The 27,581-nt window shown below is 37.9% G+C and overlaps 1 protein-coding gene across 2 annotated transcripts in view; it reads right to left on the bottom strand.

Moving 5' to 3' along the window:
* Positions 1-3,027: 3,027 nt before the first annotated feature.
* Positions 3,028-27,581, bottom strand: part of LOC124172674 (zinc finger protein 84-like) — a 33,038-nt gene continuing 8,484 nt past the window's right edge. For both annotated transcript variants that reach the window (XM_046552129.1, XM_046552130.1), the window contains exons 4-8: positions 26,456-26,611; positions 12,624-12,737; positions 11,042-11,173; positions 8,256-8,328; positions 3,028-5,709 (exon numbers count right to left, since the gene is read on the bottom strand). In XM_046552129.1, coding sequence (XP_046408085.1) covers positions 4,022-5,709; positions 8,256-8,328; positions 11,042-11,173; positions 12,624-12,737; positions 26,456-26,611 — 2,163 coding nt within the window. In that variant the 3' untranslated portion in view covers positions 3,028-4,021. The remainder of the gene's footprint in view (positions 5,710-8,255; positions 8,329-11,041; positions 11,174-12,623; positions 12,738-26,455; positions 26,612-27,581) is intronic.

The raw sequence follows: 27,581 nt of genomic DNA, 5'->3' as shown, positions 1-27,581 counted from the left end.
AAAATGTGGCTTGAAATGCAAAATCCTTGTTATTAACGCGAGTTTACTACGAAGAGAGAAATAATTAAAAATGTGACTTGAAATGCAATATCTTTTTTATTAAAGCGTTTTTACTGCGAAGAGAGAAAAAATTTAAAATGTGACTTGAAATGCAAAACCGTTGTTATGAACGCGATTTTGTTCGTGAAATCAGAAAAAATAAAAATATGACTTGAAATGCAAAATCCTTGTTATAAACGCGATTTTACTACGAACAGAGAAAAAATTTAAAATGTGACTTGAAAGGCAAAATCCTTGTTATTAACGCGATTTTAAAACGAAGAGAGAAATAATTATAAACGTGACTTGAAAGGAAAAATCCTTGCTATTAACGCGATTTTACAACGAAGACAGAAAAAATTAAACATGTGACTTGAAATGCGAAATCCTTGTTATTAACACGATTTTACTACGAAGGGAGAAAAAATTAAAAATGTGACTTGAAATGCAAAATCCTTGTTATGAACGCGATTTTGTTCGTGAAATCACGTTCATAACAAGGATTTTGCATTTCAAGTCACATTTTTAATTTTTTCTCTCTTTAGTTCATAAATAACTTTGTAGTTATTTTGAAACCACGGTGGTCCATATCTGGTAAAATGTCACCACTGGACGTTTTGAATACAAAGGTAGTACGCTGTAGGTGTCAGCCATTTTGAAATTGGCGCCGTTGAGGGGGAATTGGCCACCAGAGTGCAGAACTGTAAATTTATACCCATCAAGGTCATTAAAAGACCTTTTACCGACCTTCATACCCGAGACTTATGGGAGCTGCGCTTCCTCCCCTCCTCCTTCCATGGCACTAGCATGACCTTTGTTAGAAAAACTTAAAAGCTATTCCATGCATGAATGACAGACAACAACTTACACATTCAACATTACCTGATTAGTGTATCCAAGTTCAGCATCAATTGACGAATAGGGGCAAAATGAAAACAATCGTTGAAATCCAAAAAAAGAAATTTAATCCGAATTCTTGTGGTACATATCTACAGGATGCATCTATTAAATATTACTTTTGATGGAAAAAATGCAGAAAAATGAAGTGTTTACAACATCTCTGAATGTCTCCTACCCTTGTAGAAAATAAGGGAAACTCGAAGACTCAAGAATGAAATAGTAGAATATTCATTTGGAATAACCCTTCTCAAGAGACCGATTGATCTCACACGTAATTTCGGCTAGTGACTTTTGAATCCTTGCATGGCAGGAGCTTGCACAATGAATTTAAGGAGTACAAAAGAGATGGTGCTGTAACATCCACAGCTATCCCATTCAGTGGCGCCGACTCCATGGGGCCTGAGGGGGCCCGAGCCCCCTCAAAGATTCGTTGGGGGGGCGGAGCCCCCTCAATAATTCAAGAAAATAATTAAGTTATATTATGCTTTGTGAAATTCCAAAATTATATTGGTATTTTCCCATGTTTGACGATATATAACTTTTTAAATATATCCAATAATGTGTTAAAACAAATAATTTTAAGGTACTAAGCAGGTTAACTGAAAGCAAGTAGTGTGCATTATGATAGTTTTTCGGTGCTGCGACACACTTTGAATTTAACCTCTTCCCGGGGTAAGACCCCCTATATGGCCCCCCCAATATTTTTTACAAGTCGGCGCCCCTGATCCCATTGCTTTAATTTGATGGGAAACATTATTCGAAAATTTGAATAGGGTGGATTCCTACTATTTTTTATACTGACGAAATCGAAAGATTATTACTCCTGCAGCAAGCATTTCACGATCTTAGATTTTCAAATGACGATATCTATTTTTCGCGATTAAACGAAAAGTGAAACGATACAAGCGCCCGAAAACGCGACGGCTGCGTAGGAATGATGGGAAAAGTCTGCGTGACGTATTTATGGTTCCAGCTGTCGGTGTGTGAGGTGATCTTGGGGCGAGGCTTGAGCGCTGATACGACGCAGACTGCTAGCAGGTAAGTGAGTACCCTGTTAGCAGGTAGTGGCTGACTTAAGTAAGGATTTTTATTCCCCTATCAAACGAAGGAAACTTTCCGAACTTAGGTATTTTTAATGTGTGATTAATATGAGATGTTTCCCTGAGCTCTGTGCCTCATGCATGCATTACTAATCTCAGACAACGTCAAACTCCTATCTACTCATATAGATACTAGGTCTCTGTGACGTCACGTGGAGTGGCATCTGCATGGGCACCAATCTGGCCTTATTCAAATGCGGTTAAAATTAACCGTTGCCATTCGTCTAAACTGGGATTTATAAAACCAAATAATTTGTATATTATTTATACACTAATGGTGGGTAATGAACCAATATCAATGCATTTTGCTTTCTTCGATGAAGGAAACTACCCTAATGAGAATCTCACATTGTGTTTTCACTGCAATTTATACACAATCACATCTAAGGTTCCTCCTAATTTCTGCACTTTCATTACAGCCTTTTCCAGAAAATTAACTTATTCATTATATTCTACATTGTTTGTTTCCTTAGTTTCATTTCATGAAGTTATCGACATAAATAGATATTTCATCAGAAGAATGTCTTTATATTCACCGGTTACATGAATACACTTGCTTGACATGGCAGTAAGAAACTGTAATCCAGTTTGTTATGTGATATCCAGTTTCAAAATTCCCAGATAATTCCATCATTTTTTATCCATATCCTTTAGGGAAACCAAAAAGCTAATCTAATATTGGAATTTTGAAAAAGGACTCTCCTGAATGAAATTTGACCTTTGAAAATGTATGTCCTAATTCTATGAATGGGATGCACAGGTAAAGGTTACAAGAATGAGCAAGAGACTTGCTGCAATGCTGTAACATTACCGCATCTAATCTATACGTGATATTGCAGAACAGACAACTATGACAAGGTGTCTGAAAATCAGGTCTCCCATTTCAATCAGTGTTGTAGTCCGTTAGGAACTGTCCACGACTCATCCCATAATAGCCCCCTAAGAGTAATATAACCAACAGTTTAAAAAAAAGCATTTTAACATTTACACGCCTAATTTTTTGATAGAAATGGGTTCCTTTACAGTGGTTACAATTTTCGACTCTTACACAGGGGTCATAGGTTTGAAAAAAATGGGAAAACATCTGATGCTGATGCATTGCAGGAAAAGATTTCCTTGCAGAAAAATACAATTTTCAGTGAAAATCGTGGAAATTATAATGAACAGCAGGCTTTTGTAAAATAAAAATTAGAAACAAATAATGAACAAAAGTGTGACATGTGAGAATCAAACCAAGGGCTTCCGCATAGGAGTAGAACGCTATAAGCACTTGGCTACCACTCCTACATGAGGGAACTCATATCTATGGAAATATATTAGACCTTCAAATGTTTAACTGAGTTTTTTTCTTTTAGCTACTGTCTATGTAACTTCATAAGGGAGGTGTATTATGGACAGTTCCCAATGTACAACAACACCAAAGATTGACTGAAATCAGAGACACTGTTTTCGGACACCCCCTTGTGAGTGGAGGACATAGTGAATATGCAATAAGCATAAGGTTCCTTCACCGCTTGTGCTGGCATGTTTGGTGAGGATACAAAAAGGAGGAGTGAAAGGCTTCCAACAGAAGCTGCGCAATTAAGATCCCTCTGTTGTGTGTGGTCACACGTGACAACTATGGGTGCTTTCCATTCATGCAACTCAGGCGTCGACTCATGGAAACTGTTTATAACTCTCCAATTCCTGTGCGTCACCATTTGTTGACTTGTGTCACAACAGTCGGCGACACACAAAGAATGGAACACGAAAACCGTGACGCAAGTTGACTTGTGTCCACGTGCGTCAATGAATGGAAAGCACCCAATGATTAGATTATATCTCCAGTTTATCTCCATCATGTACATGTGCAGTTTAAAGGCACCAAGATGAGAGAAAGCTATGGAGCTTATTCCACATGAATAAGGTTTCTCCTTTGTACGTGTGGGATTAAGGTCTCTATCTCTTGCATTTATTTCCATGTGAAAACCATGGTTATATCTTCAGTTTTTCTCCAGCATGTGCTTGTCCATGTGCGATTTAAAGTGACGATGATAAGCAAAGGCTGTGGAGCAAATTCCACACTTAAAAGGCTTTTCCCCTGTATGCGAACGCATATGCACTTGAAGCTGTCCCTTTGTAGGGAAAGACTTTGCACATTCGGTGCAGGGAAAAGGTTTTTCTCCGGTATGTATTCGCATATGGCTGGTGAGATGAGAAGTCTTGTAGAAAGCCTTGCAGCACACCTCACACGTGTGACGCCTCTCTCTCGGACGTATACCTGGGTGGATGTCAAGGATTCCTTTCTCAGTTGAAACCTCTTCACACACACTGCACGAGCATGGCCTCTCTTTCGTACCACTAGCACCTGCATCATTGTGTAGGTTTCTGGTACAAGTGGAGGAAACCACACGGGCAGAAAGATTCTCTCCTATGTGAGTTTGCATGTGTACGTTGCGCGCACTAATCTGAGCAAAAGCTCTGGAGCAAACTGCACACGTATAAGGTTTGTCTCCGGTGTGCGTGCGCATATGAACTTCGAGCCGGCACTTTCTAGTGAAGGATTTTTCGCATGCGCTGCAGGAAAATGGCTTCTCCCCCGTGTGAATGCGCATGTGATAGGTGAGGTCACTGCTCTTCGAGAAAGACTTTGCGCACGCACTGCAGGAAAATGGCTTCTCTCCCGTGTGCGTGCGCATGTGATAAGTGAGGTCACTGCGCTTCGAGAAAGACTTTTCGCACGCACCGCAGGAAAATGGCTTTTCCCCCGTGTGCGTCCGGATGTGATTGACGAGGTCACTACGCTTCGAGAAAGACTTGGAACAGTCGTCGCAAGTGTACTGCTTCCCTTTTGCACGCATACCACCCGTGTGGCTGTCCGGGATTTTTTCCTCCGCGGCAAACTTTTCAGACACACTCCTTGAGCAAGATCCATCTTTCGTATCAGCACCCGCATCACTGCCTGTGTTTCCAATACAAGTGGAGGATTTTGAGGATATATTTTGGCTATGTAGTTCACCATCTTCTGCAACACTTGATCCTCTCGCATTTCTCATCTCCCCTATTCCTTCAGAGGTTTCCGTTTGATACCCATGTCCTGGTTTGCTCAGATCCTGTTTTTTCCTCTTCAATCCTTTTACAGTCTTGGAAGTGGTTGGTTCACAAGGAATCTCCTTTCCTCCACATGACAGAAGGGTATCATGAGACTCATCTCTTCCCACTGGCAATTCAGCATCTACGTCCAAATTTTCGACACCAAAATGGATTTCGTGGGGGTTGTTGAGTTCATTTTTGGTGCTGAATCCATCTCTGCAGTTGGAGCAATGACATGCATCTTCGTTTGATCGGCAGCTATTCCCTGGATTTTTGCTCAAGCATTTGCCTGTCTCCTCATTGTCTTCCACTACTGGCTCAGGAAATGCTGGCATGTATTTTGTAGAACATTGTCCATCATTAGGGATTGAGCAAAATGCTATCTCATCAGCTTGAAGAGCACCACATTTTTCCCTGTCTTTATCCATCACATTCCATCTTTCTCCTGCATGGGCAGCTCCAATCTTGGTTTCAATGAGGGTCTTTGAGACTGAGAGAGCAATACAGTCCTCACCTGGATCAATACTTATCCGTCTTTCGGCCAGCAGATAGGAAGTTGACGTTGTTGGCAGATGCACTCTGTCAGGAGCTGGTAGCCCTAGAAAAGAATTTTGCATTAAAACAAATAGTTGTAAGGCATTTAATATGAAGCCAAAGTCATTTGTTCAACGGGCAGGTAGAGGCTTCAAATGACCTCAAGTAGCCATACAAGTAAAACTTCCTCGGTGCAATACTTTCATAATATGTTTCATAAACTTGCTTTCTATATCAAGTTTTTAAAGAGCCACTTTTTACCTATATACTATGTGGCCCACTTCCGACCACTTACACAAATGATGGGGTGAATGGAATGAGTTATGACTCAATTTCATAGGCGATCCCCTGCACAATCATAAGAAATCCCAAGAAAAAGAGTAAAAATACTAAATTTTATAGTTACTCTAACTTTTTCTAAAAATTAAAAAAGGCGTTAGTTCCAAAGTGGCTACAACAATATGATGAGAGAACTGAGATCATTAAAAGGAAGGTGAATGTGAAATGTTGGCTGAAAAGACCGCTCTAATTTCCATATTAATATTTGACAGCCAAAATTACTACATTTTGCAGTACCATAAAGACACATTTCACAAACAATTGAACAATATAGTTAGACATTCAAGTAGTAGAAAAATCTTTGCTCAAAAGATTATTTGAAAACCTGCTGTTACAATTCTTGTTGATGATGGAATGAAACAATGACAGTCACGTGAAAATGAACAACAATTTTTATTAACAATGCAAAACAAACGAAAAGGGAGTATTATAATAAGTATATGAGTTCGCACATTGTGTGTACTTTGATTTGTGAGGCAAGGCACGAGTCGTCGCTGCAGATTTATCTTGGTGAGTAATAGCCCCGGACAATTTTATCTATGATTTGTGAAGTAATGGTGCATGCCATCACTCTCAATCTTCTTTATCAGTCCTTTTTCTGGACTAGTACATTAGCATTTTATGTCAATTACATTTGTGAAATAACAGTTCATGTCATTGATCCCGATTATCTTTCCCAGCACTTGCTAAACATATTTTACTGCTAATGCAGGAGCCGATATCATTAATGTATACAATGAACAGAAGGGGGCCAATTACGGTTCCTTGTAGAACGCCTGATTAACTTTTACGACATCAGAGCTAAATCCATCAAGAACCACTTTTTGTTTACAATCACAGAGAAAGTCGCATATCCAGTTTACCACTGCTTCGTTTAATCCACATAACTGTAATTTGTACAAAAGTTTGCTGTGATGTACCATGTCAAAAGCTTTCTTAAAATCAAGAAATAATCCATCAACTTGTCTCTTTGATTCATCAGATTTTAGAACATCATAGAGAAAGAGCACGAGCTGTATTTCGCAAGATCTACCTTTTCCGAATCCGTTGACAGTCATAAAGGAAGTTATGTAGCAATGGAAGTATTATACAGACCAGCCGGTGAGAGTAGACCGATGGCAGTGCAAAAGGAGGGGTGGAGAACAGGTCATTCCATGCCAAATCATCACAGAAAAATGGACTTTTCCATCCAACTATCTCAGATTTGCTTAAAATTTGGTAGGAAGTTAAAGCACATGAAATTCTACTCATACACAAAATGTTAACCCTTGGCTATACATGAAATTTATACAGCAGGGTTGCAAACATGACGAAAAATGCTAAATTTTCCCTCACATGCTCTACAAAAATAAAGCATAACTTTGCTATTAACTGTGGTAGAATCTGCCCGTTGGTCTCATTTAAAAGCGAAAGGAACAAAGTGTCTGTGAAATAATGTGAGATCTTGAGATACCGATTTTTTTATTCAGAGGTCACACAATGTGACCTTTGACCTTAAGTATCTGAAAAAATGTGTTTTAAATTTTATTGGGAAAAATATGTTAATGAGTTAAATCCATTCTATCTTCGGCATAAATTTCAAGGGTTCATCGCGCACCACCATGGTTTACAGCCAACTGCTGTCCCCCAAACGCATCTCATACCCTCAACTGGACATACAACGTTGTCACATGTATATGAATCACTGAAGCAAACCTGAATCCCCAAAACAAACCCTCTCTTTGAATCACCTAAACAAAGGATTCTCCCTTTTGACCCTTCAAGCTCATAGTCCCTTTTCACTCCTTCCTTCGCCGGAGCCTTTTGTTGACATGTGGAGGGGGCATTTCCCTTTCTTACTGGCAACCTTGACCCCAACCCTGAACTAAACCCTTCTACCTGTCATTGAGCTACACTCTATGGCTGGACTGCATATAGGAGTAGGTAATTGTTGGTGTAATATATATGTGAATGCAATTTCAATGTTAATTTCTCTGCGTTACCATGCGCATTGTTGTTTTTGTAGATTTTTAAAACATAACTTTCAATGTGAGTGAATCTTTAAAATGGAGAATACATGTTCTTTTAAGATTGAAGTAACAAATTAATTTCCATCCAGCCTGAAAATCAACCCAGCAAAACGTTAATGATTAAGTCTTAAGCCCTTTCCTTCTGGCCTTAAAGGTAGAGAATGTACAAATGCAAGGCAATTTTGGGTGTTTCATCCTTTAACATAAATGAATAGCAGCCATATTTGAAAGGAGTTATTTGAAAATCCTTGAGAACACTCACCCAATGCCTCCGCCATTGTTTCATCGACCATTTCCCAATTCTCCACCGGCTCTTCCTTCACCGTAGAAGTAGACTGAAAATAGGTATCAACATATAAATCATGACTGAACATGGGAATTAAAACTATTTTAGCTAACGATTAACTGGAACTAATTTCTAAATGATATTACATCCAAATTAGTTTTTTTTTTCCCTTCCAAACTTTTCAAAAAAAAATCCACACACGGACCAGCAATCATAAGCGCAACAGCAGTGTGTGCCATTTCCATGCAAAACTCCACAATTGTCTGCTAGTGGCATTATAAGGTGGCATTGTCTAGCTGCACCAACCAGAGCTCAAGCTGCGTGATAACAATCACTCTTGCCCATCACTTCGCAAGCAAGCTACTGTGTAAACTGTGTACAGTGCAGTGATATCAAGAAGAGAAATAACACTGTGCATGTAATTAGGTATAATTTCCTTCCTATGGTATTGATACCTTGTTACTTTCTGTCTCCCAATTAAAATTTTACTTGAGATAGAATCAATGCTATGTTTTGGATAGAAATGATACACACCACTGTTCTGTTTATGACTACTTATCGCTCCAAATGCAGTTTCGTGCAGTTTGGAGTGTTGGAGGCCAGAGGAATCCCTTGTGAGGCTGAGGTCTGTACCCATTGTATTCATCTAATTCAAAATTTTGAATGAACAGTTGAGGACCTCAAATCTGGAATCCAGGAAAGCAGGAAAACCAGAAATCCGAACCGTTTGAAAAGTCCTCTTCGTAGTGTTTCCACTAGCCACCTCATGGCATCACTCTCCCAACCTTTTTTTGGGGTGAGATGGAATTTAGCAAAGGCTATGAACACAGGCTAACCTAGCCACGGACATGCAGGGATCTCAATTATCGAGCACACGAGCCTGAATGCATTTATAAATTAATTAATTCATAAAATATAGAAGCATTTACACAGATTTACTGCTCAACTGAGGAAAATGCGGGGAATACGTTACATGGGAAATTTCGTTACACAGAACAGAAAATAATTTCATTACACTGAATATTTTGTTACAATGACAATCATTATAATGACATCTCACTATATATATTGGAAGTTTGACCTACAGTTGAGGACCTCAAATCCAGAATCCTGAAACCCAGGAAATCAGGTTTCCAGAACGTTTGAAAACTCCTCCGTATAGTGTTTCGACTAGCCACTTAGTAAAGCCTCTCTCCGAGCCTTGTAGACCAACAACCTAGGCAGGGGCGAGTAGGGATCTCAAATATCACAGACAAGAGCCTGAATGCATATATAAATTAATAAATTCACAAAATATAGAAGCATTTGCACAGATTTACCGGTCGACTGAGGAAAATACAGGGAACACATTATATTGGAAATTTCGTTACACGGAACGAAAAATAATTTTGTTATACTGAATATTTCGTTACAATGGCATTCGTTATAAAGACATTTCACTGCATATGGTAGTAAATCATATATGTATATGGTAGTAAATTATAAATGCATATGGTAATAAATTAACAAAATATAGTAGCATTTGCTGTCCAACTAAGGCATATAGATATCGCAATCTCTGCTAGCCAATGCTATCAACGAAAGCTATTGAGCATGAAGAAAAGATGACTTTATTGCTTGTTCTCATCCAGTATTATGCACAAATAATTTATGCTGCAGAAGCTACAGTCATGATTTGGTGACTTATTCAGCAAGTTTTTTGCCTCATTCAATGCAGTGCACCTGAATCCATCCAAGGTGAAAAATGTTCTTCTAAGGGTTTTTCAACAGACCATCCTCAAGTGTATCTCATAATGTTCTGAGATCATCAAAATGTTCATGATAATCCTCCATAATTTGCACATATTTTGCAAAGCTCAAAGGATAACACTAATTCCAAAATCCTACTACAATTCTAAATAAACTGTAACAATTAATTTTGAGTTGAATGTTAACGCAACAATTTATGGGAGAAAGACACCAAAGCAGGTGATAATGGACAGAAAAACTATGATGGATAAATTGCTGTTGACAGTGCGGGACAGAGAATGGGGAGCATGACTGTGAAAAAAAGGTGCAAGTGTGCCACTCAGCACTCCCAATGCCTTCCCTGGAGCATTTGTAAATTGTATTGGAAGTATGCGTGTAAATTGTATTCGTGAAGTTGAGGAGTAAAGACAAACATTGCAAAACAAAAGCTTGTTTGTAGTGATGGGTACAGTTATACCACTACCGAAAAGTAATTGCCAGTACCACCCAATATACTCTCCTCGAAACATTTTTGAAAATGACACCTTAACCCGTCAGTGACCAAAGTTTTTATAAACTCACACATATTTCACTTTTAAAACATATGATGCATATGAGCTTAACACAATGAACATAATGCAAACTGACTGAGTAATAAAGGAAACCTTCTACTGAATATGTGCACCGAAATGTACGCTAAAATTCACATATTAAATGCATTTCAGGAGTATTGGCTCAGCACTGCACTGGGTGGCATATGGTACCCATGGGCATTGACAGGTTAAAGTCAACAGAATAGACAGGATGCCTGTAATATGGAAAGGAAGGAATTCGATGAGCAGATCACTATAAGCAATGCTACAAGGAGCAAGAGTAAAGATATCTGGTTTAAAAGTGAAGAAAAGTTGAAGAGATCAGCAGATAAGAGAGAAAAAGCTGTGCGAAACCAATCCTAGTATGTATTGATAATTTATTATGGTGTTCACATGCATTTGAAGTTTGATAGACAATAAATAGTTCATATAAGGCATTACCTGATCAGCAGATGCTTGTGGCATTAGTTCATTAGAGGCATGTTCAGTGCAATCATTGTGTCCATAACCTTCTTCATCATCACTTATCGGTTCTTCTTTTACAAAAGTAGGCCTGCATGTTTCCGGGACAATCTAATCCAAAAAGAATTCACATGAAATTGATACAAATTTTCACCAATTGATACAAGAATCAAACGTGATCATGAACAAACTATGAATTACAAGGAGCCTGTACACATTAAAAATTCCCTGATCATTCTGACCTCTTGAAAGAGGACCAAACAACAAGAGTGGCAAGATACGGCACATGAAGTTATGTATTCTACTCTGTGCGAAATATCCACAGACAAAAATTCATTTGCCTTGACCACTTTGTCTGGTAGTGTCCTCAAATATCCACAGGGAGGAATGACGCCTCAGTAGCTTAACTGGCTAAAGCACTCAACTAGAAATGGGGGGATCTGGGTCCAAATCCTGATCAAGATGAATGATTTTTTCTATATGGATTTTTGGCACGATTTGTGCATTGCAGGTGACTCCTGTAAAGTTATCACTGCAGATAGTCCCAGTATACTTAAAACTAAAAATTATTCTGCCTTCACATCAAGCCAGATGAAGCTTAATGAGAAGAAATGTAAGTAATTCAAATATTCATTCAGTTGAAATGGCATTAAGTGAGAATTTTGTTTTTTGCATTGTGCTGCCACCTATGAATAAAGTGAAGCCGTTCTTTTTGTGGCCTCGTGAAGTCATGGCGTATTCATTTTATCCAGCGTAGTTTTAACGGAGAGAGTTACCAAAGTTTTACAAATGTAATACATGCATACATACATGCATATTAAGTGCAACTGCACACACACGTGAAATGCAATAAGCAAGGGAGAAAACAATATCTTAACTGAATATCAATCAGGCTTTAGAACAAGCTATAGCCGTGAAAGTGCTCACAATGCTCAGGCTATCTCACAGATATATGCACCTTAGAAAGCAGAAGGAAATACCTAATAGGCCACATCTTGAGACAATAGCCAATTAAGGCAATTTTCGAGAGACAGGAGTCATTGTCAACATTGGTGGATGGAAAATGTTGACTTCAACTGTTCTAGGAAACCAGCACATTTTGTTTCACTCAATGCCAATTGTTCACCAAAGTAGGCCAAAACAAGTATAAGGCAACAAACATTTACACCTTTTGTCAACAAATCTGCATTGCCATCATCCAACACACCTTTCAAAAATGGTAAATAAGGACAAACCCCAATTCCCCCATTAATTCCCATTCATGGATCGGCACGATCTACGGCTTAATGTCATTTATTTTTCAACAGAAAAAGAAATTCCCATACCTATTCATTCAGCAAAATATCACCCTTAGTTTCCTGCTTCTGACAGACCTGGATATTCAGCGGTGTTTTAATACTATGTTATCCGTGATGCTATAAAAGAAATTCTCAATTGCTCAAGCAGCATAAGCCTAGAACTCATCAACCAAGTCTCTGGCAGCTCCCAGCCTCATTTGTTTTACATCTGTGCAATGATTTCTGTATGCCCATGGCAACTTTTGAAAAATTGTGCAGCTCACCATCTCATCATTTGCCAGGGGGTCGAAGGCATCACTTCCAGACGGATCTGTTGAGCAGGGCACGGGATGATGCCCTTCATCAAGATGGTCTTCCTTCTCCACTTTCACAGAAAACTAGAACAGAATGCTTGGTGTCACTCAATAAGGTCAAAATACACTTTTAGAAAAATTTCTAAAAGAAAGAACTTGAGTTGAATGTTTTTTCATTGTACAAATTTCTTAGTTGATCTAAGAAAGTGGGTTTCAACATCCTTCTCTCAACAGGCTTGATACCTTCGTCAAATAAAATGAAAGGCATTGATTGCCATTCTTTACCCACTATTAGTGTATTCATAATATGCAAATTATTTGGTATTAGAAATCCCAGTTAAGACGAATGTTAATGGTGTATTTAACCTCATTTGAAAAAGACCAGATTGTCGCCCATGCGATGCCACTCCACGTGACGTCACACAGTGGGCTGAAATCGAAAAAAGCTGGCCAAAATTCACTTTAGCCTTAAGTATTGCTAAATGAATGAAACTTTTTGCGAATTGGGTATTGTATAGACACAATGAATCTTATTTACGATGATTTAGTCCATAACAGTGTTTATGAGGGCAATAGAATTTTAAAAATAGGGGAAAGTTATGCGGGAACCATAGTTACCAGGGGCAGGTCGAAATTATGATTTGGGAACACCATGGGAAATTCAGAATTTCTTCCATATTCAACTATTTTTGAGCTACCTAGGAGGTTCTCATAAGGGATATGATGATTGAAAATTGCTATTGAGTCTTTTAAACCTGAAATTTTGGTCATTGAAGAGTAATAATAAAAATTAATACCATTGACAAATATTTTTATTGCAAATTTCCCAGAACAAAGGTGTGCCACATTAAATTCTATTCTGAGTTAGAGGATAAAGACTCCTCATATTCTAAAGTGTTTTCGCTCTTCACCAGAAGATTTTTCACCTCCTCTGGTAAATTTTTTACTTTACGGGGAACCCCCGCAGAACAAGAAGTGGATCTGACGTAATCAGAAGCTTATGGAATAGGTCATAATTTGTGGCAATTCTAGAAATTTTCATGGTGTGTTTTTCGCGAATTCCATGGAAGTTGCTACACTTAATTCCTCCAGTGAAGTAGGACTTCTCAGTTTTATTTTTTTCTACGTTTAGACCTCTCACTTGCACTGTCAAAATGCAGTGACGGTATTCCATGAGGAGTGCTCTCAGTTAAGCCGAAAACAATGGCAAATTACTACGAAATAATTACAATTCATGGACTATGGCAACAACGAATGAAATACTCGCGCAGATGTATATGCGTGTAGTACATATTATCATTTATCCGTAAACATTGGCATACACCCAAAGGATATGAAAATGGGAGATATTTTAGCACAGTGTCAGGGAGTGTCATTGGCTGTTTTATCCAAATATGATTCAACTTCAGACATCTACGGTTAACTCTGGTGAACGCATCTCCCTTTAGAAAATTGATGAAAAACACTTTTTGAATGAAAGCCGCAAGCAAAGTTTTTAATTTCTCATCTCCTCCCAAAAATAGGTTTTAGTATAAAAACTCCAGTAGGTACTAACAATTTCTTCTGCTTGATGGTCCCCCTTCTATTTGCCAATATAACACTATGTAAATCTTGGCAAGTCACTAATGCTGTATCCATAACTGGGCAAATAAACTGTGAACCTCCTTCGGCACACACTTCAGCGAGGAATACTGAAGGGAGACAGATACTGAACACTCGGCTAGAAATGAGCGTGCCAATCGTATAGACGGCATATTTTGGGAAAACCTAATTTGTAGAATGGAAACACTTGCACGTGTCCATAGTAAGAGAACAAATCTGGGTGCATTGGGGTAGGCGCAGAGGACAAACGGCTTGGAGAGCACGCAAACCGTTAGGTTTTTACCATTCGCACGCAGCTTTCGTGGAAAGACCCAGGGGTATAATCGCCAGAGGAGGGCACAAACCAAAAATAACAGCAAATAAGAAGTAGTTGAGTACGATGCACTCACACTTAAGGGAAAATCCAGTCTCTCAAAAGGACTACAACGCATGTCATCCTAAGTTCCCGAGTGCCTGTATTGCGGGTCACAGGGAGCGACAAACGCCCGACATCATTGTGCTTTACCACAAAAAAAAGGGGAGCAAGTTGGAGCAAGATTTTTCTTTTCCGTTTTACAATATAGACTTCAGTCTAACTCTTGGTGTAAATATCTTAGGGGCGGCAAGTGGCGGTAACTACTTTTATCCTAGCATTAGTTAAAAAATTAACGAAAAACAGTGATATTTTTATCAATTTCTAAAGTAAATAATAACAATTGACTTAAACAAAATTTCACTCCTAATCAACTAACAGAATGGTTCTATCAATAAATATGCTCGAAAATTCCGAATTATGAACTATATTCCATTGCATGGGGAACAAACGTTTAACTGTTACGTATAAATCGCACACTGACAATTTCATTGATTTTTATTGATTTTTGGCAGGCTATAAATATTAAGCAAAAAATTTTGACAAAATATTAAATTCAGTTTTACATGCCCAGGACCTTCTAAAATAATAATATACCATTCCCGGTTCGAAATTAAAAAGTCGATATTTTGATTTTTGGCCAGCTTTTTTCCACTTCAGCCCACTGTGCATCACAGGGACCTAGTTTCTATACGAGTAAATAGGAGTTTTACATCATCTGAGATTAGCAATGCATGCATGAGGCACAGAGCTCAGGGAAGCATATCTTAATAATCACCTATTAAAACTGCCTATGGTCGGAAAGTTTCCTTCGTTTGATAGGACATTGATAATCCTTATTTAAGCCAAGTGCTACTTGCTAGCCGGGTACTCTGCTACCTTCTAGCACCCTGCGTCATATCAGCACTCAAAACCTCACCCCAAAGTCACCTCACTTGCGGCAGTGGGAACCAGAATGATGTAGAATGGGCATTTTCTCAGCATTCCTACTTAGCCATCATGTTTTCGCATGCTTGAAAATTTTCACTTTTCACTTAACCACGAGAAATAAATGTCATCATTTAAAAATCTAACAGCATGAAATATGTAATCCAGGAGTAATAATCTTTCCATTTTCGCTATAAAAAATATTAGGTAACGACCCTATTGTATGGCCGTCAGTTGTGACTTCTTTTCAACCCTTCAGTGGGCTCTTTAAATTTCATTACCAGGTTGAACGAACAAGGCACACTTTTGGTGGCCCAAATTCATTTTTTTATTTCCTTATGTTTTCAACCCTTTGCAAAATTTTTTTACAACCAATGAATTAAAATGGAATTGGAAGGTGTTATGAACTTTGTTAACCCCTTCCAATTCCATTAATTTTCTGTACGTCGTGCTCCTATTCTCAATTTATTTTTTATGTGATTCTCTTGTAAATGGTTGGTAATGAAATGATACTTTGTAACATGTTATAAACATAGAAATGTGAAATAAAATGTGATTTATAAACATGGAGAACATAGATATTGCTATTCGATCTAAATCACTGTAATTCTTCCAATGCATCATGTTTCATCGAATACGAATTATTTGTGTATACTTTATTTAACATTTTAAGCTTTCAAAATAATTATATTGTTCCTCTAAATAGTGCTTCAACTTTGAAAATTCAATGACGAGATTTTGTGAGTGATGACAGCAGATGCACAAATTTCGTACTATAAACAGTCAAGAGTACATTTCACGAATATTTATGCGCAAAATCATTTGGAAGAATGTATACCACAACCACTGAATGAATTTCAAAGCACTGCAGGAACAAGTGACTTTGTAAGCAGTCACGCGCACAAGTGCAAAGTTAAATACACCAAAGGATGAAGATCGCCATGAAAAATGTTCCCGCAGTGCTGTGAAATTTGTCATCGCAGACCAGCGGAAAAATAAGGGTTTTTCACCCCGACAGTGGCTTAGTAAGCACGACCCTTGCCACATGTGCCACAGTCTGGACTCGTGACACTAACATCTTGTTCGGTAAAACCCATCCCGAAGTTCGCTCTGAGAAATGGCTTGGTGGTGTGACTGGCCAACACACCAGACCGGCAAGTGGGAGATCCGGGTTCGAATCCTGGCTAAGTCAAAGATTTTTTCTAATGGCGAACTTCATCCTTTGGTGTATTCTCCTATTCTCTATTTATTTTTTTCTGTGGTTCTCTTTCAAATGGTGGTCAATGAAATGATATTTTGTAATTTGTAATCAACGTAGAATCGTGAAATAAAATATTATTGGACATGGAGAACACAGCTATCGCTACTCTTATAATTTTATTTTAATCCTGCAAATGCATCATGTTTCATGAAATATGAATTATTTATGTATGCTGTGAATGTTTTAACACTGCTAAGCTTTCAAAATAATTATATTGTTCCTCTAAATAGTGCTAAAATTATGAATATCCAATGACAAGATACATTCGTCATTGCACCATTTCACTACCTTGGTTTGACAAGGTTCTATCTGACCATCAGCTGGTTTTGAGAAAAACCTTGTCAAAGTTTTAAACTGCTCTATTTCTATTATTAATAGGAATTTATTTTTGATTTTTGGCCAGCCAGTGATCCACTAGATACACTAGTAATTATTACTTTAAGAAATTATGTTATTTATTTTATTTTTTTACATGTTTGTATGAGTAATAAAATAAGTAAAATGCAGTTAGAACCTTGTCACACCAAATATTAGTTTTTTCTCCTTGCAGTTGGAACTTTGACACTGTTCTAAATCTGTTATTATATAACATAGAGGAATAAAAACCGGTGCAACACATAGAGAAACATAAACTTAGTTATCTTGAGTGAAAACACCAAATTTTGCAAAAAATGTCAGTTAGAACCTTGTCAAACCAAGGTAGCGATTTGGCATCGAAAGTTAATGACGAGCTAGACTCGTCATCACAGTGCAAGGGCTAGCAAATCTTCAGTAAATTTTTTGTCCCTCCAGAACTAACGTATAATTAATGGTGGCACAAAACGCACCCTTACCCCCATCCCCTGCGAGGGAGGGAAGAAAGCAGGCAACCTGTCGACGAGGTACCATTAAAGTAATAGAAACATGCCAAATATTTTTTTACATGTCAAAGCAGACAAATGACATAAAAAATTTTCTGCACAGCTTAAAGTGATGCGAACTGAAAAATGTGACACAGTTAGGGGCGTGGGCTACATACATGGTCCGGGCAAGCCTGCTTCCATTTGAGCGCAATTTATTGCTTATCCTGTGCGGATTACAAACAAACAACTAAGTGAGGCTTTTCAGGGTTAATAATGAGTAGCTACTGAAAATCACATGTAAATTATGCCATCACCAGAAAAACAGTACATGATTGAAACAGTGTGGCCCACGTGCCTACTGAAGGGTTGAAACCAAAACCACTCAAGCTGGCTGAATGCAGTGCAAACTCGATAAAACGAGACCCCACAGTAATCAAATAAACACTCACTACAGCGAATTGTCGCTTTACCGGAGCTGGAGCAAATAATAGCCAATATACCTATTGCGAACAGTTATACAGGAACAGGAGTGGTGCGGCAACATAGCAGTTTTTATCCAATAAACGTAAGCATAAATCCAGACGAAAGGCGATGTTTTTTGCATCACTAAATTTCCTTACAACAACAACTTACTATTCAAACAATTTATAAGCACCGTAATGACTAAAAATCATGCAAAGCATTGCTTTGTCAATCATTATGCCAAGGCACAAACAACGATGGCATTTTTCTATGTAGGTAGGTACTTAATAAATGCATTTACGTGTTCATTCTATTATGTTGGTATTTTCCACTGAAAATTCCAAAAATAACTGATAAAACTGTATCGTGGTTATTAAATGCCTCAAATGCTTTGATTGGTGCATGTTTATTGTTCCTGTACGTTAAACGGCAGTTAAGTGAAATAACGTATTGCATTTGTTTCTGCTGACGAAAACGGTAGAAGATTGCATGACGATCCTGCCTCGGAAGACTTTTTCTATCATATAATGTAATGTCTTCATTATCTATGGTAAAAAGTTTGCAAAGCATGCAAAATGATGTGATCAAAACTGCCGTTGCTAAAAAAAGTTCCTTTTTGAGTGTTACGCTCGCGACGTGTTTGTAATAACACACTGAGTTTACCAGGGCACTGCAATAAAAACGACTTGAATTAACATTGTTAATATTAGAAAATATATTAACGTGATATTATTTCGCGAAAAAATATAATGCAGATATTATGCTGATGTCACTTAAGTAAAATAAAAGCAACATGCAAGAAACTGGGATGAAAATAACTCACATGGGTAATATTTGCAGCAAAGAAACGGGAAGGCATACGCATCTGATGGGCCCTAAGGCCAAAAAAAAAACTTAAGAGGATGAATTTATTAACTTAACACTCTAAAGAATGACTGAGGGACATAAAAAAGGAATGCAGAATTTTTAAATTAAATAAACTAAAAGCGCAGCATCAGCTCTTCACATATGCCATCTGTGGTGGCGCCGAATGCATATCACATGGCACCAAACGAGAATGAGTTGTTCTGTGAGTTCTTCTGGCGGCCACCAGGGGATGCTCGACCGCCCGGGTGACGGAAGAGAGCGCTAGTGATGGGCAAAGTCGATCATTTTAGTGATTCAATCATTTTGACTCGAGTCACATAAGTGATTCAATCAATTAATTCAATCACTATGATCGAAAAGACTCAAATGAATCAAGATCGAAAATACTCAAAGGAATCAAGATCGAAATGACTCAAAGGAGTCATGATTGAAAAGACTCAAAAGGAATCATGATCGAAAAGACTCAATCAATGGATGAAATAAACCACTTTGAATAATCGAATAAATACTGCCTCATCTGCGAAGAGCATTGGTAACGCTGATTGCTATCCATATTATCATTTCATATACTATTTTGATTGTGAATTCCTAGATGAGTAAATTAGATTGCAAAAATGAAGGAAGTAGTGTCATGAAAATACTTGGGAAGGCAAAACTGCCACAGTTTCTTAACGCTAATAAAATAATTTCTAACTATAGTTGATCAAAATATAACACAAAATATACCACACACTATGCATGGATCTGATCTGCAGGATAATTTTATGAACAGCACAGTAAAATGTAACCAGCTTTAACTTCTACTTCTTAACGTTCTCCTACAGGAGTCATCTTAATATTTTCCTTTTACGTTTACTGGTGTTAATAATACTGATAACTGCTGGAAAACATTTAAGAAAAAGATTACACATGTATTCAGTTCTTCACAACATAGTATTTAATTTTCTCACAACTATTTCTGCCCAGAAGAAAAGAGATCAAGCATCGATCGTTCCAAATTTTGAAACAAACCCGAAACTGAGATGATTGATATGAAACCGGAAGTTGGAGTGATTGATGATCGACTTGTTTAACGAAATGAATCATGAGTCATTTGATTCACATAGTGATTCAATCTTTTTGCTCGAATCGTTCATGATCAACCCATCACTAGAGAGCGCTACTACGACTCCGACCACTGACGCGAATAGTTTACCCTTGTAGATAGCACCTTGTGATCGTGACTATTACTTGTAACCGCAACAGAGAATAAATACGTCTATCCGGACAATTCACGCTGAGTATCATTGTATCGTACATCCTATACCATCGCTAAGGCGCTCTACCTACCTCTAGAAGCTTCATTGCAAGAAATACCTCGTACTGCAAGGGTTTTGTCGGGGAGTACGTTGTAAAAGATTTCCGTTTCATCTATGATATATCACGCGGGGAATACTTCTTAAGATACTTAGGATCGGAGTCCTTTCTTCCACCACTTCGTGTTTACACCGCTGGCATCACCAGCAATTATGACGGGAGATAACGCTTTGGGTGCTTTGAATTAGTATAACCAACCTCCCGAACTCGTGAAGTTCTCGATTCGCAATCTATCCCCAAAATACTCCGCCTTAGGCTTAAGCACAGAAGCTTTCTCAGAAGTTCCCGCAGATTGAAGTGGGCAAAACCGCCCGAACAAAGCTCCATCTAAATTTTTATGTGCATTCCTTGGGCGCTTTTGCTTTTTTAAATTGCGAAGAGCGAATACGAAGATAAATTAAGTATGCCACTCTCACATTACTCTATTTTTTCTTGCTTTCACGAGTGTAGTGTTTTTTGGCCATGGTGTCTGCCGTTGAATGCTTTCTATTCTCGCAATTCACGGACACGCGGGTATGCTGATGACTGCTTTCTGCCGTCCGAGGAACAAGAGAAGATCAAGCATTCGCGAATGTAAATGCCACAATATTTTCACCATAATGAACTACTTATTTATCCAACGAAAGTTTACTACTTGAATTTGAGACTGAGCACTCCATGTTAACTTCATTTCTAACAGATCGCAAGAAATGAGAGAGATTAGGGACTCTTGGTCGCTATGGTCGTTAGGGACTCTCGTTATGGCGAGTGCCAACACCAAAAGGGCCTCGTTAAAATGGGATTTTTTAACATGCTTATTATAGGCGGGGAACAAAAGAAGATCACTTTTTTTTACGGTGCCTCGGCTATCTTTCGTAATGGCGGGGGTCTTGCAATAGCCCATACTCGCTTTAACGAGGTTCCACTGTATATACATGCGTAAGACTCTTGCAACTGACTCAGGGGTGATCCGGCTGGCGGTCGACGATTGCCAAGGGCCCCGAGCTTAAGGGGCCCACACAATGCTCAACTCTATCGTGAAATGTATAAAAGAGCCTTTACACTGAGTAACATGCTATATAAACATTGATTAATTGATTGATTGATGATGCGGTGGGGGATCAGCTCCCAGGGCACTTATACCTGAAGGTCCATTGTGCTAACCACCGATAACTGATCACCCATAGAGGTCAATGTCCTTACCGAAGGACTAGAGGTCCCCAATGGGAAGAAGGATCTCTTACTTCCTTGGGCTCTATAAAAGGTGAGCCCAGGTGTCTGTATCGAGTCCTCATGATTGTGGGGCACTCACATATTAGATGGGTGGTTGTTTCCTCTCCCATCTCACACCATCTACACCTATCTGAGTCCGTTACCCCCAGCAGGTGCATATGTCTCATTACATGATAGTGTCCCGTAAGCAGGCCTACTACCGTTTGCAATTGACTTCTGTTCATAAGGAGAAGTCTTCTCTTGAGTCTAGGAGGGAGCTCTCCTGTAAGGGTTTTTGCCTGACGTAATCCCGGTGTTTCTCGCCAGATCTTTGAGTGTTGGGTTGATCCCCACCCTCTGATTGCAGCCATCCCCATTGAGGGGGCAACTGAAACCATGTTATAAAAACAAGTTAAATATAACATATTTTAGGAAAAAGTTAAAAATCTGTGTAACAAGTTACAAGTAACATTATGCTACAAAACAAAAATTCGTGTAGTAAAAAAAGCTTTTTGTTTCCAGCAATAAATTGGGAAAATGTGTAACATATGTATATTACAGAGAAGAGGTGAGGTGCATGGTGGGGATAGCCAGTTGACGGGTGGGCTGGGACTGAATCTGTAACATGATACATTGGCTCTGCTGGACTCTTGTTACAAAAAAAAATGTTATATAAAACAAATGTTACAAGTAAATTGTTAATATATAGCATGTTACACAATGTAAGCGCACCTTAAGAAATATGTAATTAATAAAAACACTCCGGTTACTTGAACCAAAGATTTTTTGCAATTATAAAATTCTAAAATTAAATTTGCTGCCTAATTTACAGCATGGTGAAAACAATTATGAAAGATAAATAAAATGAAGGTTTCAGAAGAACAGAGAGAATATGATGCTTTTTTGAAAGAGGTATTTGAAAAGATTATTTTAGTTTTTTTTTAGATTTCAGCGCAGTTTCAAAAAAAATATTCACTAAATAGATAATAGAACCATCATACATTACTTAATTTCAAAGCTGTGAAATTCTCATTTTTCAAAGTATTTTTTATCACGTAATTGATATTTTTATTAACTTATATCTAGCTTGAAAGAGCCAGGATAGCATCAAAATCCATTTCCAGGAATCCAATTTCCTAAAATTTTTCAGAGGAGGACCCCCGAGTCCTCCAGATAGGAATGCCCCATCATGAACCCCAGCCAAGGGCCTCCAATCAGCCCAGAATGCCCCTGGGCTGACTACAATGAAAAAGCTTCTCCCAAGATCCATAATCCTTGCTAAAACTTCTCACTTTTGATGCCTGTATAGCATTCATTCTACTCCCATTACGACATAGTGGCCTTTCACCAAATAAAACGACTATTTTTTTGCACAAATAAATAAAACTAAATAATTAATAGAACCATCATACATTATTTTTTTAATTTGAAAGCTGTGAAATTCTCACTTATCACAGTTTTTTTCATAGAAATTGCCATTTTTTGATTGGCTTTGAACTAGTTTTTAAGAGCTAGAATAGCATCAAAATCAATTTCTAAGCATGCAATGTCCTAAAAATTTCCGGGAGGAACCTCTGAATACTCCCACAAGATGGGTCCCAGGATTAGCCCCATCCGAGGGCCTCCAATCATAACAGAATATCCTTGGGCGGACTGCTATGAAAAAGCTTCTCCTATAATACATAATCCTTTTTCATTCACTTCTCATTATCGATGCCTATTCAGTGGATGAATTATGTTCATCAGTTGTTAATGTCAACCCTAACCTTCATAACTAGGACAAACAAAGCTTCCGATGATAACAAAGCAATATCTAAGGCAAGGCTTGCATTGTGTCAATCCAAAAGTCACACTATCTAATCTAGGGTGCTTCAAAAGGGTTTCCTAAATTCACCACTTGAGTTGCTGACAAAAGATCAATCCAAATTTCATTGGAAAAGAAGCAATAATTAGGGATGTCTGGTAAAATTTTTATTCAGGAAGATAAAATCCATCCAATTAATAGGTTTTCTATGATATTCCTTGTGATCGCATACACTGTTTTATATATTGAGAATAAATTGATTCCTCTATACTAGTTGCTGCTTCAACTAAAATGACATATCCAGAATGTATTCATTCATTATTTTATGAAAACTCAATTTCATATTGAAATTCTCTCTGAGGTAGAAGTGAAGTTTAGTCTACCACAAGACAAATGAAACATTGTACCTCCCCTGAATGACAATCAACATAGAAGGGAAGTTAGGGCTGTGATTGAAGGAGAATATTATTTGTTAACCCCTTCCCTATTAACAACAAAAATATGCATATCTTGACTTGGGAGCTGGAAATTTTCATCAGAGATTTTTCTATACAGGCAAACCAATGCTGAAAATATGTTTCCATGTCCTCCCCCTTTCATCACGGTCACAGATTCCCAAAGTCAAAAGTTTCAGGACCCAAAATAGCGGGACTTGGGCCATACCATTGAAATCTGGGAGCAGCTACCAGGACACTTCATCTTATATTACCCCTCTCTGTAGTAAGGGACCGTGGTCATTCAATTGTTCAGTCAGTTTTCCAAATAAATAATTATCCCAAAAAATATAAACTAAGAATTAAATCATATGTCTTTTGAGCATTGCTTACAATTTTTAAATGAAATTCCACCATAAATATTAAATTATATCTCGATTTTAGCATAAACATCAACATGAAATTGTAGCTACATAAAATTCGTAATTATTGACACTAGAGCTTTGTTCAAAATTTGAAAATTCTCAGAATAAAACGAGGAATTCAATTCAAGGTCTGCAATTTAGGGTCAAGCAAAAACTATCAATATAGATAATTCATACAAACAAAGCATGACTGACCATGAACCAATGCCGCTGGTAGGGTTATAAACCCCTAAAGAAGGGAGTGCCACTACCCTAGGAGTCGGAGATAATGGAGAATCCCCGCTAGGAAGGGTCAAATAAGGTTGGAGCTGAGAGTGTGTGATTTTCTGAGAGACCCTTCTTAACGAATTTCCTGCAAAAATACTCCGTACAGAGAGCACATTAAAGTCTCATAGGGCTCAGAACAGCAGTAATGCTAAATGAGAACTCCACCATCTTAAATGGGTTAAGAGCACAGTGGTAAGGAATATCACTGAATATTACAATACTTGGTAGGTTATGCTATCTGAATTATTGACCTAATCCTATAGATTTAATCACAGCTTGGATTATTTAATAATTAACATTACATATGCATTGTTTAACAACTCTAATTGAAAAACTTTTCATACAACTACTGGAAAAAAACATGAAGGCACCTCCATAGAGTCAAGCTCTTCAGGATTTACAAAGTATACCCAAAATGATAAAAATAGAATACAGAAATTTCCAATATTAATTATATCAATTGAAAGCATCAATGCAGTCAATATGTACAGTGAATGAAAATCGTAAGTTGTTATTGCCAACCGCAAAGCTAATTACTTCATGAATACAATGGATTGTGTTCTCCATTGCTTTTCCCATGCTTACAAAGAGGTGTTGGGTGCTTTTTGGAAAGCCCGTTCCTCAATTCGGATACATTTATTTATTTATTCATCACATCCCCCGTAAACAGCACATAACAGCCTTTTACAACGAGGGTTTCCAATATGAACAAAGTACAACACAAACATCCATGCCCTGGAGAGGGATCACCTACCCAGGCGGGATTCAAACCCACGACCTACCTAACAATAAGATAAACAAATCATAATTAGCGCCTGAAGATGATGACTATTCATTGAAACCCGGGTCACGCTCTGATAAAAATAAGTGGTATAAGTAACTGTGTATGTCCAGAAAAAACTTATAATGGAATACCACAAAGTAAACGAAGATTTAGTGAATTTTGTTTTTGCTTCATATCACACAACTGACAGTCATACAATTGAGAGAAGGTTGTACAAACCAACTTTTGTAGTACAACTGAGAAATTATGGCAATAGCAAATATTGAGCTCATCCTGCCAAAAGACTAATATTTCCCGTATATTGCTTATTTTCCCCATCATTTAATGATAATCAGCATTTATTTTCGATAATAGCCAACTTAAGGTAAATTTTTTATACTTAATCCTACAATGGGAAGACTAATTGGTACACTTCTAGGGTTGTTAAGAAAGTAGAAACATGCAAAATTTGGTGGCCACAAAAGAAAAACTGGCGATTGGATAAAACCCTACAGTAACCCTGATGCATGAGTGTACTTACATTGACAAATTTCCCGTTGACAATGTAGGTAAAGTGTTTTAATCCATTCTGTAGATCATTAACTATTTTGCCGTTTCATTTTTGTGTTTTGGGACACAAGCAAAAACCTTCCCGGCAAGGAAATAGGGTTACTTCATCTACATCTACATAATACCCCACAAGCCGCCTAAAACACGTGTGGCAGGGGGTGTAAGGACACCAGCCGTTTGCAAATAAAATGGATTGGCTCGAAGGAAATAACGACAGGCATTTATTTAAGTCCTTTATGGTTCTATTGGGAAAAACGAATTCCCATATCTATCCATTCGGCAAAACATCTCTCTTAATTTATTGCTTCTATCAGATCTGGAAATATAGTGTGGCTCTAATTCCGTGTTGCTCTTATAGATACCCATTCTCAATTGTTTAAACAATCCAAGCCAAGCCCGCAGCCTCCGAGTCTCCAGCGGCTCCCAGCCTGATTCGCTTAACATCTGGGTAACGCTGTCTGTACGCCCGTAGTGGTTTATGACAAAAAGCATAGCCTTCCTTTGTATTTTACCTGAGTGACTGGATGCTATACATGATTATTTTTAACTCATATCACACAAGAGACAGTCGTAATTTGACAGAAGGTAGTACAAACCCACTTTTGTAGTTCAACTGTGAATTTTGACCAACCGAAGGTAATTCAATTCAGGTTTCACTGCAGATGAGAATAAAACTTACCAACATATTGGCTCTGGGTGATTGGCAGTCTTGCACAGGAATGTATATTTCAGTTTTTTGGACTGAGCATTCGAGCTGTGAGGAGCCTTCAGTCGCATCTCGAATGCAGTCGTTTGTTTCATCACGAGGCTCCACTGACCCCTCTCTTTGGATACTCTGTAGAAAAAGTAACACTGATAAAAAAACTCAACCCAACCAAAATCAACAAATAACTGATGCTCTTAATCTAGATGAATTAGAATTAAAAAAAATCATTTCACTATTATAATATAAAATACAATCGTATCTCTCTGTCTGTCATTCAATCACCCAAAAACTACGGAAATAACGGGAATGAAATTAGGCAAGGAGATCTTAACAACACAAATCCTACAAATAATATGACTTAAAAGTTAAAAATTGGGACCATTTCAACACAACCTTTACATTCTCAGCATAGGACCCAAAGTAATCATCAGCTGCCCTCTCCCATTGGATACTCTGTAGCTAAAGTTACACTTAATAAAAACTCACCTCCTTCAAAAGTCAATAAATTAGTACTGCTCCAAATCTTGGTCAGGAAGAGAACATGATGGATAATATTTATACAAAATAAAAAAACCAAGACCAAATCATTTCCCATGCTCCGGCTATTTCATAAAACTACAGTTTGTCTATTTTTAAACTTAATGTGATATTCCCTTCCATCACAGTGCCACTGTATGATGGCTAAACAATGTGCTCATGTAAAACTCACTCCGAGAGCTTCGTTCGTTCGCACTGTTCTTCAGACCACAACGAGATCCAAGAGGTCCAGAATTTGCAAGATTTCAGACTATAAATTATTTAATATACTTAATTTTATTATTTATGGTGAAACCATGTAAGTAAGCAGCAGAGATAAAGCACACTTGTATAAATGAGATGGCAGCCAATGAAAAGGCTACAATCATGAAATGTAAAAAGTCAAATAAGTCGGTCATAAGTCAGTGGTGGCAGTTTTCGCACAACCAGCAAGGACCGATATATCAGCCTCTGAAACAAGTCTACATAAACAAGTTAAGTTAAGTTTTAACCCTCTTAGTGCAACGGGCAGATATGTTGGTTTCTGCTCCACCAGCGAAAAGTGCCACGAGCTGATACACAA

Source organism: Ischnura elegans, assembly GCF_921293095.1.
Source record: "Ischnura elegans chromosome 13 unlocalized genomic scaffold, ioIscEleg1.1 SUPER_13_unloc_2, whole genome shotgun sequence".
NCBI classification, from domain to species: Eukaryota; Metazoa; Arthropoda; class Insecta; order Odonata; family Coenagrionidae; genus Ischnura; species Ischnura elegans.
This window is presented reverse-complemented; position numbering and strand designations above follow the sequence as displayed.